This window comes from Glycine max, chromosome 14 (assembly GCF_000004515.6).
Source record: "Glycine max cultivar Williams 82 chromosome 14, Glycine_max_v4.0, whole genome shotgun sequence".
Taxonomy (NCBI): Eukaryota; Viridiplantae; Streptophyta; class Magnoliopsida; order Fabales; family Fabaceae; genus Glycine; species Glycine max.
The window spans coordinates 26925874-26941114 of record NC_038250.2 but is presented as its reverse complement, the minus strand read 5'-3'; the positions used below and the strand labels follow the sequence as shown (position 1 = coordinate 26941114).

Here is a 15241-nt window from a genome sequence, read left to right as displayed (position 1 = left end):
TCATGGATCAAACGTAAAATTCAGGTATATATCAAGGATCAAAAACAAATTTAATCTTTTTTTTAATATTTTAATATATATCGGGTCAAACTGGTTCAATTAGTTACTCACTAGTTCGGCTACTAATCCGCTGACCCACTGCCTTGATCAGATCAATGATCGGACCAATTTTCATATTGCTAATAACTTTTATTCAAATAGTATTACTTGAATGTGGTGACTAAACTTCACAACTCCTTATATCCTTATAACTCTTAATTATTCATTAAGATTACTTGAATGTGGTGACTAAACTTCACAACTCCTTATATCCTTATAACTCTTAATTATTCATTAAGATTACTTGAATGTGGAAGTCCCATTAATTATAGAGGAATCCATAACAAACCCTCCCTTTTTACATAATTATTGAGCTTCATTACAATGCCACCTTGATAACCAAATTCAACCTTCTCAATTGGTATCATTTGTCTTCATCCTCTTAATAAGTTACAAGGTTGACACCCTCGACTACATGTCTACATTACCATTTAAAAAAAAAAAAAAGATAATAGTAGAACTACACCTATCATACATGCATGAATAAAGAATAATGGTTCTTGTTTATCAGAAATTTTATTCATGAGGATAAAGAATAATTTAAACAAAATAATATTACTTAATATAATATACTCTTAATTTCAAAATTAAACATATAAAAGAACTTTAGCATGTTGAATCAAATAAAAGGAAAACAAATTTTTTATAATAATTGTTTTGATAGATAAAATGAAATTAATTTCACAAACACATAATTTGTAATAACACCAATAATAATTTACATTTAAAATTTTAGAAATTAAATTTTAAATCCCAAATCTTCCATTTCTTGCTTTCATTTCTAAGTCTTTGGATAAGAACTTCATAAGTTAAAAATATCAACCTCTAACAAAATTTAAAATTTATCATAATAAAATAAAAAAATAGATGTTATAATCTTTATTGCAACAATCTTTTTGTTTGTGGCATTATACTAGCAAAAGAGAAATATAGTATTATGGAATAAAAATTAATTTTATTTAAATTATAAATTCACTAAACCGTTTTAAAGTTTCCCCCCCTTTTTTTAATGTACTTGTACAAGCCCATAGCCCATTTCTCACAAACCAAGAGCTAAATGGGTACCTATTATTTAACCCATTATTCTAAGGGTGATTCTAGGTGCACCTAGCATTATTGTTGGTGCGCGCAACATTTTAACTAAATGGGCAAAAATACCATTCACTCAAGTTGATCCGAATGAGTCATATGGATCAAGTTGATCCCTATGAGTCATACGGATCATGTTGATCCATAAAGCTGGATGAGCATGAGTAAACCATATGGATCAAGTTGATCCGTAAAGCTTATACGGATCAAGTTGATCCATATGTGTAATATCAACATACGGGTCAACTTGATTCGTATAAGCTTTATGGATCATCATTCTAGAATTTAACGGGGCTTCATGTTGTAAATAACAAATTTTCATTTTGATTCTTCCCTTAATTTGTTATCGCCATGTTTTGCAAAGCCAAAGTGTTCATTTCGAATTAGGGGTCAACATCACCACTATGTGTTCAAAATTTTAAATAGGATTTTCATTAGGGTAACTATCCAGTTGAACTCTCGTGACTAATAAGGACTTTCATTAGGTTATAAGTCAAGTAATGACTACTCATTAGTCATTAATATATAAACCACAATAGGCTAGAAATCCTACCTGATAACAATTATTTGTTATTTGTGATACATTCTATGCTATATGATTTGATTCCATGAATCAATAGTTGTTATGATATACAATTCATCGAAACCTAAAATGTTTGAAATATTTTGTAGATTGTTGATAAATGTAAGGAATTAAAAAAAACTTTATAGATAAAAATGAGATATTGAGATTGTGTATTTGAACTTTTACTATACAATATTGTTTATTTTCATGCTTAGGAAAAAATATTTCCTTGTTAACCTCCAAATTTGTAATATAATTATTTATCTCTTTATTAGTCTTGTCCATTTCCAATGGCAGAAACATAAGATTTTGAATTATGTTTAAGTTTTCATTTTTAACAAAATGTTAGTGTTATCTTCCAGAAACAAATGTTTGATGTGTATCTGCACGTGCATGCATATACATATGTGTTAGCATAGATTATCTGTAAGAAATAAAACAAGAACTTTAAATTTTAGTAAAATATGAAATGTAAATATTGTGATTGGTAAACTTATGAGATTTCATGAAATAATTTTTTGAATGAGTACTTTCAACCAAGCCACCTAATTGAAAAGTTAATATGTAATTTGAAAGGTTAAATAGAAATATTATTTCAAACCCATTTCAAAGGTTATTCAATCACTAACATATTTCCATTTTAAAGATAGAACTAAAACTAATCTCCCGTTCTTTCCGTTTTTCTCCTCAAAGAACTTGAGGGTATAAATGTCATCCTCTGGTTAACATATGCATTCCCACAAACCCTGATGAGAGGGTATAAATGTCTTTTTGTAAAGGCTACAATCACACACTTTTAGGTTCAGGATAGCAAAACCAAGACCAAGGGGCTTATCCCTCAGTAGGAACATGACAGTTAAACAAACATTAACCGGCAAATCTGAACAGTTTTGTCTTTTTTCTCTTCCTCGTATATTTGCAAACAAGAGAAGAGAAGAGAGATATTCACCACCGAGAAAGAAAAAAATGGCGATGGATTAGTGCAACTGTGAATGAAAATTGAGAAGGGTAACCAAAAACCAAAGGAAGGCTCAACCAGATCTAATCTAAATTCAGATAATTTGCGTTAAGATTCGTGTATGGCCACAGAGACCAAAAGCAGCACTGTGAAGCTCAAATCAAGGGCCCCAGATGGCTCTTCCAAGGGAAAGATTGATTCTTCAGCTGTCAGGAAGAAAGTGGAAAGCTCAAGCAAGCTCCCCGCTGATTCAAAGATGAAATCTGTTTCAACTGTGACAAAATCTGAGGTATTATTATCAATTAGTCTTCGAAATTGAGAGTTATAAAGTTGGAGATTTTATGTTGTTTGAGCACAATTTTGGGCATATGGGTCATGTTATTGGATTGGAATAACTGGATGTTAAATGGGTAGTTTCAATTTGTGTGGAATTCTGAATGTGTTAGGTGGGTTTTCACTGACTGCTTGATATTAAAGGTGCTGTGCTCAATTGAGGAAATTGAGTTCAGAATTTTGTGGATTATTCAAATAATACATCTTGATTTATTTCAAGAACTTGCATTTGATTTTCCCCTGTTCATATTTGTAGCATGAACCTGCTTTTGTTTTTTTCCAGTTTGAATAGAATTCTGGCCATATGTACCATATGTTTTAATATCTCAATTGTGTTAATTATGATGAGGATGATTGTGTGTCTAAATGGTATATTTTTCTGGATAAATATTTGAAGGTTAAATCGAAATCAACATCGTCATCTTCAAAGACAGTAACACAGACAACTACAAAAGCGAGAGAGAAGAAAGTCTACAGTCTGCCCGGGCAGAAGCATGATCCTCCAGAACAGGTGTGAACTCATAGCTTTTAATTCCTGGAATTACAAAACTAATGTCCACATATAGTAATCAACTCTATCTCATCTTTGTGGTTTTGTTGACAGAAAGAACCCCTGAGGGTTTTCTATGAGTCATTGTCAAAACAGATACCAACAAGTGAAATGGCAGAATTTTGGTTAGTATCCTTTCAATCTTACAGCTGTTTACCCACCATTTTCACTCCCATGAATGAACATATTAGTAGCATGAAATTGCCAGTTTAAAACCTGTAATGTATATTCAAGAAATATGCTTTAAATTCATTTATTCTGTTTTGGATTTTACCATTGCAGCTTGAAGTTATCTTCATTTTATGCTGTCTTGTGTTTCAAAAATTCTAAGCTATCTTGCTTGGATTCTGATTGGCGGAGGAGAATTGGAGAATCATAATTGTAACAGCGAGGGAAATTATATAGGGGAAAGACTGGAACACAAGGGGATATCTGTGAATCTTTGGTTATAGAGGTGGCCTTGGATAGGGGAGGAGTGTGCCCTGTTCTTTTTCTTCTTCAAGCAACCCTGTGTAGTTGCATTTTGAAAACTAAAATCAGTTTTTGATAATATAAATTAAACACGTCCTTAATCTCCATTTTTCTTTTTTTAGATTTTTGGTTTTCTTTCCTGTTTTGTTTCTCTGTTTTGGCTATAATTTTCTGATTTGTCAGAGAATTTCTCTTGCCTCAGCTACATTCCTTATAGCTGAAAAATATCCAGTTTTAGTTTCAGTCAGTTTCTCTGATCAATGTTGGTATCATACATACTCCAAATACAAAGTCAAGCAATGGTTATGCAAAATAGATTAATAATGATATCTGCTCGGTTTTTTTGGGCATGTATGTACGCTAACTTATTCGCAATAGCTATGTAATAAGTTAACAACTACAATTGTTCTGTTATAATTAAACAGAGAATAATTGTATATCCTCCTTATAAGGCTTCTAGTTACTTAAAGAAGAATAAACTAAAAGCTTTCTGACTTTTGAAGGAATTAGATGCCTCTACTTCTCATTTAATGCTTTGCTTAGAGTAATTAAACAGGCATTAGGATGATTTAAGATCACTCTGAAACGAATTAGTGTTTAAATAATGTGGTATGAGTATTATTTGGGTAAATAATTTTTGTTAATAGTATTATAGGGTAAACAATTCGTTTAGAGATATATTTAAATATATTCTAACATTAATGCATAAAATATATAAAAAATGATAAATTGTTCAATTTGGAAAGTCTTTTAAGTATACAAAATTTTCAATTATTTATCTCATATATACTTCCCTCATTGACCAGAAAAAACAAAATGTCAAGCTTCCCTCCTTCACAAATAAGGAAAACCTCAAGCTTTCCTCTTTCACCAAAAGACCAAATTCAATCTCAAGCTTCCCTCCAATACTGCTTTGAAACAATGGATCAGAAGATTCAAAGTATATTGCATTTGGATCTTATGGGTAGAACCCATACAGTATGCCATACAAGTAGAGAATAGTAGGAACTATATATGGTGTCAATTGTTTCAAAGCAGTATGTGTGAGAAGCTTAGATGTAATTTGGTCTTTTGGGAAAAGAGGAAAGCTAGAGATTTTCTTTTTATGTGAAGGAGGGAAGCTTGACATTTTGTTTTTTCTGGTCGAGGAGGGAATTATATACATGAGGTAAATAATTGAAAATTTCGATACTTAAAAGACTTTCCAAATTGAATAATTTATTATTTTTTAATATATTTTACACATTGATGTTAGAATATATTTAAATATCTCTCTGAACGAATAACTTACCCAATAATAATACTATTAACAAAAATTATTTACTCATACCACATTATTTAACAAACTATTACTGTGATTATACATAGCCATGCATCGGACTCACACTACCTGCTACTATTCACGTTTTGATTTCGGCTACTAGTGATAATATACCACTAGAGCATCTGCCAGTACACCCATTCGGCCATTCCAACTTCACTTTACAAAAGTTGGGGTCTTCTGCAAATTTATCTATTATATTCAGCTGTTTACCATAGAAATGGTTGTGTTTGTTTCCATAGATCTGAAGATATGGCATGGAACATTGCTTTTTTCTCATAATCCTTTTTATTCCTTGATGATCTGACTGATAGGCATCTTGTTCTGCTGTTGTCCAATCGGTTCTGGACTTCTTATTGCATATCCTGGAGGACTGGAAGTATTGTACATATATCTTAGTATGAAACCAATTTAATTCTTATTTACATTTAAAGAATTAGTTTTAAGAGTTTCAACAACTCCTTTCCTTTCATGTCTTAAATCACCTGTTAACATTTGTAGTCAATAGCAAGGAAGGGATAACCTACCTTTTCAATTAAGGGTGCATGTATCAGCTGAAAGCAATGTTGCTTCCAATCTCGTTGTAGGTTCCAGTTTGAAGTTTTAGCTCCGTGACTTTTGTAAGTTACTGTTTTCTTACTTGCTATGCGATCTAACGGTGCCATTTCACTATCCATTTTTCCTGCACTAATGCTAGCGCTACACATTTTTGTATTACTCTGTTCCTCGGATACAATTGGATCCTTCTATGGCCAAATCTCGAGCACCCAAAGCAGCACCCTTTCTTTACATCTTAGAAAAAATGAAAGACCTCTTCTCTCTCATTCTTTTGAAGACGCTTTGTCCCATGATGAAGATCCTTTCATTGCACCATCATATAATCTTGATATCCACCCTAGACGTCCTTTTCATTGAAGAAAGCCTCTCTCTCTTTTGGTCCTACTGCTAAGGTTGTCTGATTGGACAAGGGTAGAAACCCTATCCGATCCAACCCCAGAATTAAAATAAATTGTGATGTCTAATAAATCGTCTCCATTTTTTCGAACTAATTCATAGGCAATAACAGATGAGATTATAAGCACTCCTGACTGGCAGCTATAGTAAAGGTCTCTGGAATGTTTTGTGCATAAGTATACCTTGTTGTCTTTCATCATTCTGTGCCTGGTCTCAGTAAAATGCTTATTACAGGAGGGTGATTCAACCTGGATATCCTTGTGATCTGCTTTCTTCCTATCTTCCAGCTTCCTGATGTAGAACTTCTTTCTGCTTTATAGCTTCCCTGTTTATGTGTTTAAATCAAATTGTTTTTTTGGAAAAAAAAAAAAATAAAGCAATTTCATCTTTGACCTTATATGTTGGACACTATGTGTTTTTTTTTCATTCTTTAAAGTATACCTTATTTGTTTGAAAGCCCATATACAATACAAGAAGTTCCAACTTTTCTTTTAGACCATGACCTTGTTTTATTAAACTAAAAAGCTGCTGAAAATTATAAGTTCCATGAGCTAATCCATTATGCCACAAAGTTGCCTCAGCAAATTCTGTAATCCTTTGTTAGAATTGAGAATATTTTTAGTTGATTACAATAATTTATTCATATCACTTGCATTGGTGCATTTTGATGAGTTAAATAATTATATATGGTTTCATTGGTTAATGTACTTTGAAACAAATGGAAATGATCTCTGTTCTGATGCTGCTGGTGACATTTTCAACTGAATACCTGCCTTTTAGATGTGTGCTTACTGAAGGTTGACAAACAAACCAGTTCCAGTACTTCCATACAGGACTACCCTAACCGTTGACTGACAAATTGATTGACTAATCATAATAGAACATCATACAGTATTAAAGGAATTTGGAATGTCAGTAAATGTATCAACCAGAGGATCAGTCTTTTTGTAGACCTATGGCAGGATCTTTTGTACTTGAAATTTGCAACTTCTGTTATTGGTTAATGTAAAGCATAGTGTTAGAAGACTATTTATGTGAATTTTCATTATATTTCATTTTCTTCACACCTTCCAAATTTTCACCCTAATTTTTTTTTGTTTATGTTCCTTTTCCTTTCATTTCATGTAAATTGAGTAACCATGCTCTATACAAGTACAAAGGTCATCCTTTACAAAATTAGTCATGAGGAAAGGAAGGAATCTGTAATTTAGGATTTAATAATTGGATTTTGCTCCTGTTCTATAGTACAACACAAGCTCATCTGTCTATGGTACTTGTCATGAATCTTTCTGTCCTAACAGTCACGTATGTTAGATCTATTTTCGGGTGCTTAAATCTTCCCTTTTTTTTTTCTTCTATTCACATAGGAATTTCTGGATTTAACTACAATTAGTCTAGAGTTGAATATTCTCCAACAATGAAAAGGGCAGCAACTTGATTAAACCTTTACAATGCAACACTCTGGCAAATGTTGAGCATTCCATGTAGAGATTGGTTAGACAATGGATGCTCATACTATACATCTTCGTGGCCTGATTTGATGAAAAAAATGGTTGAATTTAAGAAGTATTGATAGTAATTGAATTTACATACAAAAAAAAAAGTTGTTCTAATGTAACTCAATACCAGAGGCTGAAATATGACAGCAATTCACTTCATCAAATGTTGATTTCAATAATACCATTCTTCCCTGAAATATGGATAAGACATGTTCTGTTCCAGTCATCACAGGCAAAATTTTCAAGGAAATTGATAGGGTGTAATGCAATAATGCTTTCTTTAATTGAAGGGGTCATTAAGCATTTTAAATACTTAGGCAATATAATATACTCCAATATGTAGAGTAAAACTTGCTCGGAAATTAAAAACTAAGGCGTATATCCTTCAATGTGCAGGTTAATGGAGCATGGGCTGCTATCTCCAGAAAGAGCTAAGAGAGCATTTGAGAAGAAGCAGAGGAAACAGAAGCAGCTAAGGACAGGAACTCCGGTTAAGTCATCAAGGCAGCCGGAAACTAAAACTGAAACTTCACAAAAGCAACAACAGACATCCAAAAATGGTGACATAAAAGCCAAGAAAAGAATTGTTGAGAGCGACGATGATGATGATTTCATTTTAAGTCATAAAAGAAGAAAAGCATAGTAAGAAGGACAGCCTCCAAATGGTTGTAGCAGTGTTTTACATTGCTTCATAAAACTTTTATTTAACTTGGGGAAAAAATTTAAAAAAATGTGAAAATACAAAATAAGGAGAAGAAATTTGCCAGACAATCTAACAATTGTTAGATCAAGACATTCTTTATGTTTCTAACTTACTGAGTCAAGAAGGGACATACAATTTTACGAGACTTTGGCAATCTACATGATGACCATTGAAACTATTTTTCTGTTATTTGACAGTTTCACTTCTGTGAGATTGAAACTAACAAACCTTTTTGACTAGCTTATTTCTTCTTATATATTTGCCTCTGAAGTTAAGATCTGTGTCTCTCTTTACTTCCTTTTCTTTTCTTTTTCTCTCATGTATTTGGTAACATGGTTGAGCATGATTCAGATTGTCTGTCTTGAAAGTCCCTTTTTTAGATAAGGCTCCTCTAAAGGCTACAATATCCACTCTTGAATTTAAGTGTAAAAAGTTCACAACACACTTCAATTTTAAATGGGCAAAAAATTCACCTTACTTGTGCACTTTAGATATTTCACTTTAGTGGAGCCTTTTCCCCATTTTTTCTTTCACTTTTCAAGATAATAACTATGGAAAGTGATTTAAGGTCAGAAACACAAGTGTAAAACTAGCAGATATATATAGCCGTGTTTATAGAGGTTTTATTGTTAATTTTAGTCTCCATTTTCACTCATCTTCATTTTCACTCTTAGCAAGAACATATTTATAAGTGACAAACTCAAGAGAATAATTCGATTCCTACACAATCTTATTATTAGATATGATTGTCCCACTGAAAAAGTGGGACTAGATTTGACTTTCAAGTGTCTGAAAGGACAGGTAGCTGTATGACATTTATCCACCAAATGGAGTATTTTAGAACGTGCTTATGCATGAAGATTGTATCTTTTCGTAATCGAGTCAGACATGAGTAGCAACTTTATTTAAAGAGAGCATTTGAAAGGAACTTGCATTCTGTCTTATATAATGTGACACAACAACAGAAGATAATTAGATTAGCACGAGATTCTGAATGCACCTTTGGAGGCACGGCAAGCATTTAATCATATGATTTGGACAAGAACCTAAAAGATATTCGTATTTCAGTATCTCAATCCCAGGCTAGCTAGTATGAACGTAAACTAGTAGTACACAATTGAATAGAACAACACACTGGCAGCATGGTAATTAAAGAAAGGAAAATAACCGATAAGTACCATAGGTACGGTTGCCTGTGGATGTTCTGCAATCAGATTTGGAGTTTTACCTCGGTAAATAATATTTAATGAATTCTTTTGTTTTGTGTATTACAGAAGTAGAACTCTAATATGATCGGAGAACAGTACTAACAATACCTATGATACTGTATTTAAGTTTTTGTCCTTAACGAAATCTGGATGAGACCCCCTGTCCAATGAAAACGTATACAATAAAATATAGAATTACATTGAAGTAAAACTTGAAAAAAAAAGTCCTGGTAAGACACTGCAGATATCACCTGAATTCCATGTGAATAGAACACGAGATAACATCATAATCATCGAGAGACCATATCATGCATGAGATATATATTTATTATTGCATCTTTAATTTGGTAATCAGAGGCCCCACTTGCTACATATGTAATTAATGTGGTAGAAGTGTGCTACATCCTCCATGTATGGGCAATGCATGTGACACTATAGCTAGCAGGCGGTGAAGCTGCATGTTTCAATGAGGACTCACTCACTTCCCTTACCTCTATTTTGACCCATGAATAATTAAATTCAGAGAAGCACACCACCCAATGAAACAAAAGTGTCACACACATTGCAGTTTCTTATTTTATAGTATTTGTGATGTACAATTATAATATCCATGTAACACCCGAGGTATTTAACTGCATTGTGGTTTTCGGTACATAAATACAGAAGGGTCTACAAACGTAGGAATATGGACCAAACCAAAGCCCTATCCTTTGTGACAGTTAGATCATTTTCCATTACCTTTGACTACAGGGTGGAAAGTCCTTATTAACTACTAAAAGAGTCCTGAATGATGACATGTACTTTACATATAGAATGGAGGCTTATAGGTGTATGCTTGAGTCAGACCGAGTTCTCAGTAAATGCAACTCAAGTCGTGGATATTAAGCATATTTTCTGTGAATTTATTTGGATAAATTTCTCAAGAAAATAAATACTTACACAAAAAAAAAAAAGATTCTTTCATTAGTTAAAATCAACATATATATAAGCTAAAATTAACTTATATATATAAAAGTTTTTTAATATTAACTTCTCTGAAAATTTGTTTTTGTTTTTAAAACAAGTTAATTTTAGCTAATAAAAATATTTATTTCATTATGGTTCTTATTTTTATTATAGATTTTTATGAAAAAGTTTATCCAAACATATACACATAAATTTTTATAGAGAAGTTTATCCAAACATACACAAATACTTATGTACATAAATTTTAAGCATTTTGAATACTCAATCTCGGACGTTGCTAATTACTAGCCCTGCTGTTTCACCAGACAGTGCCATTTGCCAAAGATATTACATTCAAGTTTAGTAACTCTACGGTTAAATAATTAATGACTAGTGCTCGAAATTTGATGGGAGTTCAATGATTAAACGAGTCCTGAAATCGGGATTAAATGCTTTCTTTTCTTGACTTTCTTAGAATAAGGAATCACAATTCATTGATTCACCAAAATAGATCATAAGTAGGAGTGGATTTTGTCGGGCCTTGAGACGATGATCCATGCTCGAATATGGCCCATATGTGTCAGCATTAAGGTTGTTTAATCGTTTTCTTATTAAAAATGAGTGGCAATGGTTAGGTTTCAAGAGGTTTCATTTTTGCACATTTGTGCTGATGGATCCGTGAGCCTTATTAAGACCTGGGCATTGTAGATTGAAAAAAGATTAATTTTTATGGATCCAAATAGGTATCCATCAACAGACAACAGCTCATTTCATAGGTACAATGTCAACTTCTACTCACTAATAAGCATAATCTGGAGAACGTACAATAGAAAACAACCACCATGAGGACAAAAATTAATTTTCCGTGTCGTTATTAACACTATATATGTCACTTCAATTTTGAGTTTTTTTTTTTTTTCTCTTAACTTTCTTCGTTATCTACTTAAATCATTATTCAATAATTGGCACCGTAAATTACTACATAGATTTGTAATGTGTCAATTTTTGTGTTTTGGGGTCAAGTCTTAATAATAGGGAAAAAGGTCCATATGAAAAAAATTGATGTCTAGGGGTTAGTCCATTTATTAGAATTAAATGGGTGTTCACATATCTACACGTGGCAAGAGGTGCACAATTGGAACCACCTATGGTGCACCATACGTGCGACACAAACGTAGCATTGTTGAGGAGTTGGGACCCATATATGCAGTGAGTGACTGCTGTTTGGTGCCCCTGAGATGTGGGGTGGTGATGATATTGATATTGATATCAATTCTACCACATTGCAACTACTACCAGATTGTGAATTTGGACAATCACTACATGGAACAGTTTGATTCAAGTAGCTACCAGACTCATTTGTCTAGATACTTGTGACCCTGAAATTAAAGAAAAAACAAAGAGATGATTGCCCCTGCTAGGAATGGAAAAATAATTTATAGCCAAAGGAAAGAAATCAAAGAAGGGTCCAAAAACCTAAACATTGCTGGCTACTACTATCCAGTTTTAAAGGCACCCACATGCCTTGCTTCGTTTCATAAATATAAATCTCTAGCTAGCTCATAAAGATGATATATACCTTGTTCAATTATTTTACCAAACCTAACACGTGCATGGTATATACTACTATATAGTGTATACCAAGTTATTTAGCACAAGCTTTAACAAATGATCTATTTCTTATCAGTACTTTAATTAATAGGTTAACTGCCAAATATAAAGGCATTAGAACCTGATAATGATAATGGAATGATATAGTTAGTTAGTTTCAATCACATTTTTGTTGAAGTTATTTGGGGGCAAAGAATTAAGAGCTTTCTATCAAACTTCTTCAGAATGACAAAGCCTATATCAGTACCCTAAGCACGTAATCAAAAGGGTCCCAAGGAAGACTTAACGCAGCATGGTGCCAATATTAAAAAAACGCATTAATGATAGCCTAATTATATTATTAATTTGTGGGATCACGTTACGTCACCATTTACATCCATAAATCCACCAACCAATCGTGCTATACCAAGATGCATCGAATAAGTTACATTTTACACACCACCATACATACATACAAAATGCTAGATCGCAATAGGAAAAAAAGGGCAAATTGGAGATCCTGCAGAGAGGGTAAGTGAGTGGTATGTATAATTGGGCTGAAAAGCTGTGTGATCTTGAACGAATACACGGATAAGGGATAAATGAACAGTGCAATGTGGGTGAAACCGGGGGCTGGTTAAAGATTAGGTTGTCGAAGAGTGAAAGTGCACAGAGCATTATACGAGCAAAACCAAAAGCAAATTTGCGTGACACAAAGAAAGGGTGACCCATCGTCTATTTGTACCCACCGGGGCAAGCAGAGTGACCCATTTCTCTTGTGGGCCCTCCTCTATCAACCTTTATAAGTGTTATATGACTCATTGAGAAGTGACTCTAAAAATAAAAAACAAAAAAAAGCATGGCTCATCAATTTGCTCCCTTGCATGCCTTCCTAACCCCCCTTGCTCCTCTTCTTCCAAGCTCCACATAAAACTTCTCTCTCGACTTGACTTGCCTCAATATTTTGTTTTTGTTCCCACATATATCATTTTCCGAAAGCAATCTTGTTTCCCACAAAATTCAAACCTTAGTTTGTAATGTTACCAGGAACTAGCTTATTCTGTTGGACTCAAATCTAGTTGATTACATAAATCTTAATCTACAACATTGTGAGAGACTAGCTTATTCTGTCTCAACTTCAGTTAAGTTGATTTTCTCAATCTTTCATGTCTTGCTTGTTTACACTCCTAAACATTTCAACCATAGTTCCAAACTACGGTACACAACTAAAGCAGTGACGGCATCGTAACCCCAATTTAAAACCTCTTACAATGAGAGTTTCCACCCAGAATAATTCCGAGACGGAGAGTAGTTCTACCTCATTCTTACCACCATCACCATCACCATCACCGTCGTCACCACCGTCATCCGAATTCAAGACGGAGAAACGCAACCGCGAGTCGAACAAGCACCCCGTGTACCGAGGGGTGCGCATGCGGAACTGGGGAAAATGGGTGTCCGAAATCCGCGAGCCCCGGAAGAAATCGCGGATATGGCTGGGCACATTCCCCACGCCGGAAATGGCGGCGAGGGCGCATGACGTGGCAGCACTAAGCATAAAGGGGAACAGCGCCATTCTCAACTTCCCCGAACTCGCGGCCTCGCTCCCTCGTCCGGTGTCCTTGGCTCCCCGCGATGTCCAGGCCGCGGCAGCCAAGGCGGCCCACATGGACCTGCCTTCTACTTCATCTTCCATTTCATCGTCTTTGGTTCCAACTACTCAGTCCGCGTCCTCGTCATCTTCTTCTCTATCGTCGTTGACTTCCGCTGACTTGTTGCCCACTGCCTCCGAAGAACTGAGCGAGATCATCAAGTTGCCGAGGCTGGAAACAACGAGTTACGAGCTGGGGAACGAGTTTGTGTTCATGGACTCGCAGGACGCGTGGATGTATCAGCCACCGATACCGTGGTTGCATACTACCTACGACGGTTCTGATGCAGATGAGTTTGTAGTGCCAGAGAGTGGGGTTGTGACTAGTTTTGAGAGTTTTCTGTGGGACTACTGAGATTTCTTTTCTTTTCTTTTCTCTGTTTCTGTTTCTGTTTCTGTTTTTTTTCCTTTTATGGATGCTTTTGTGATTTGACAAAATTTAAGTGGAGTATTTCCAAGTGTTTTGGTGCTGGTGGTTTTTAATTAAAATTAGAGTTTTATCATAATGATTATTAGTGATAAAACTCAAGTTTTGATTAAAGATTCACATCAAAACTACTGCATAAAAATACTTTGCCTAAATTTTGTTCGTTAGTACGTTCTTTATTATTTATAATGTAGCTTACTATTGTTTTCTTTCTTTTCTTCTTTTTTTCTTATTTTGGCTTTGTGTTCTAAGCCCTTTGTGGTTTTTTGTTGAGGGGTTTGACACTGCTTTCTTTGTTTGATTATCGGGTTTTTGTCTACTCTGTTTGTTTGCTGTGTATTCGATATATGTTTTTCTTCTGAATTTAATCCTAAATGTTTAATTACTGAGGACAATGGTCACAAATTTTCCTGTTTTGGCACAAAATATGGAGTGATATGCTTCGTGAAGTGGGTGGATATATGGATCCTTGCTGTTGTCAATCCAGCTCAAAAAATCTCATGGTTATGTGTTTCTATGTTTACATAGATACGTCATTTTTTTTTATAGACAAATATTAAAAGAGAGTGGAGAAGAAGAAAATTAAATTTAAAATGAAAGAAACATAGAAGGAAAAAAAATAAATTTATATTTATATTTTTTTATTTTCTCTTAATCCAAAAAAATATAACGTTATTAGTATTTTTCTCTCTCTATCTTTTTTTTTATCAAATATATTATATATCTTTTTCTTTTCAATCATTAAATCAATTTTATATATTCACAGAGAGTTATGTCATTCATAAAATAATTTTATATATTATTATTATTTAAAATAATTGTAGGTTTAACATACTAAATGTGTCCTAAAAAGTAGATTAACAAATCTGATATATACA

At 33.7% G+C, this 15241-nt stretch overlaps 2 protein-coding genes across 2 annotated transcripts; both read left to right on the top strand.

The window, feature by feature from the left end:
• The first annotated feature begins 2541 nt into the window (after positions 1–2541).
• LOC100801758 (uncharacterized protein DDB_G0284459) lies at positions 2542–8817 on the top strand. Its single transcript, XM_003545562.5, has 4 exons — positions 2542–3000; positions 3442–3555; positions 3649–3719; positions 8236–8817. Exons 1-4 carry the CDS (start codon positions 2833–2835, stop codon positions 8480–8482), a joined length of 600 nt encoding a protein of 199 aa, XP_003545610.1. The 5' UTR covers positions 2542–2832; the 3' UTR covers positions 8483–8817.
• Positions 8818–13127: 4310 nt separating this feature from the next.
• On the top strand, positions 13128–14521 carry LOC100305349 (AP2 domain transcription factor TINY). Its single transcript, NM_001250879.2, has one exon. It carries the CDS (start codon positions 13557–13559, stop codon positions 14289–14291), a length of 735 nt encoding a protein of 244 aa, NP_001237808.2. The 5' UTR covers positions 13128–13556; the 3' UTR covers positions 14292–14521.
• Positions 14522–15241: the final 720 nt, after the last annotated feature.

Coding starts and splice junctions, on each gene's coding strand:
- LOC100801758 (XM_003545562.5), top strand. CDS start 2,833: ATGGCCACAGAGACCAAAAGCAGCACTGTGAAGCTCAAATCAAGGGCC. Junction 3,556..3,648: donor AGCATGATCCTCCAGAACAG/GTGTGAACTCAT, acceptor TTTTGTTGACAG/AAAGAACCCCTGAGGGTTTT. Junction 3,720..8,235: donor AGTGAAATGGCAGAATTTTG/GTTAGTATCCTT, acceptor TTCAATGTGCAG/GTTAATGGAGCATGGGCTGC.
- LOC100305349 (NM_001250879.2), top strand. CDS start 13,557: ATGAGAGTTTCCACCCAGAATAATTCCGAGACGGAGAGTAGTTCTACC.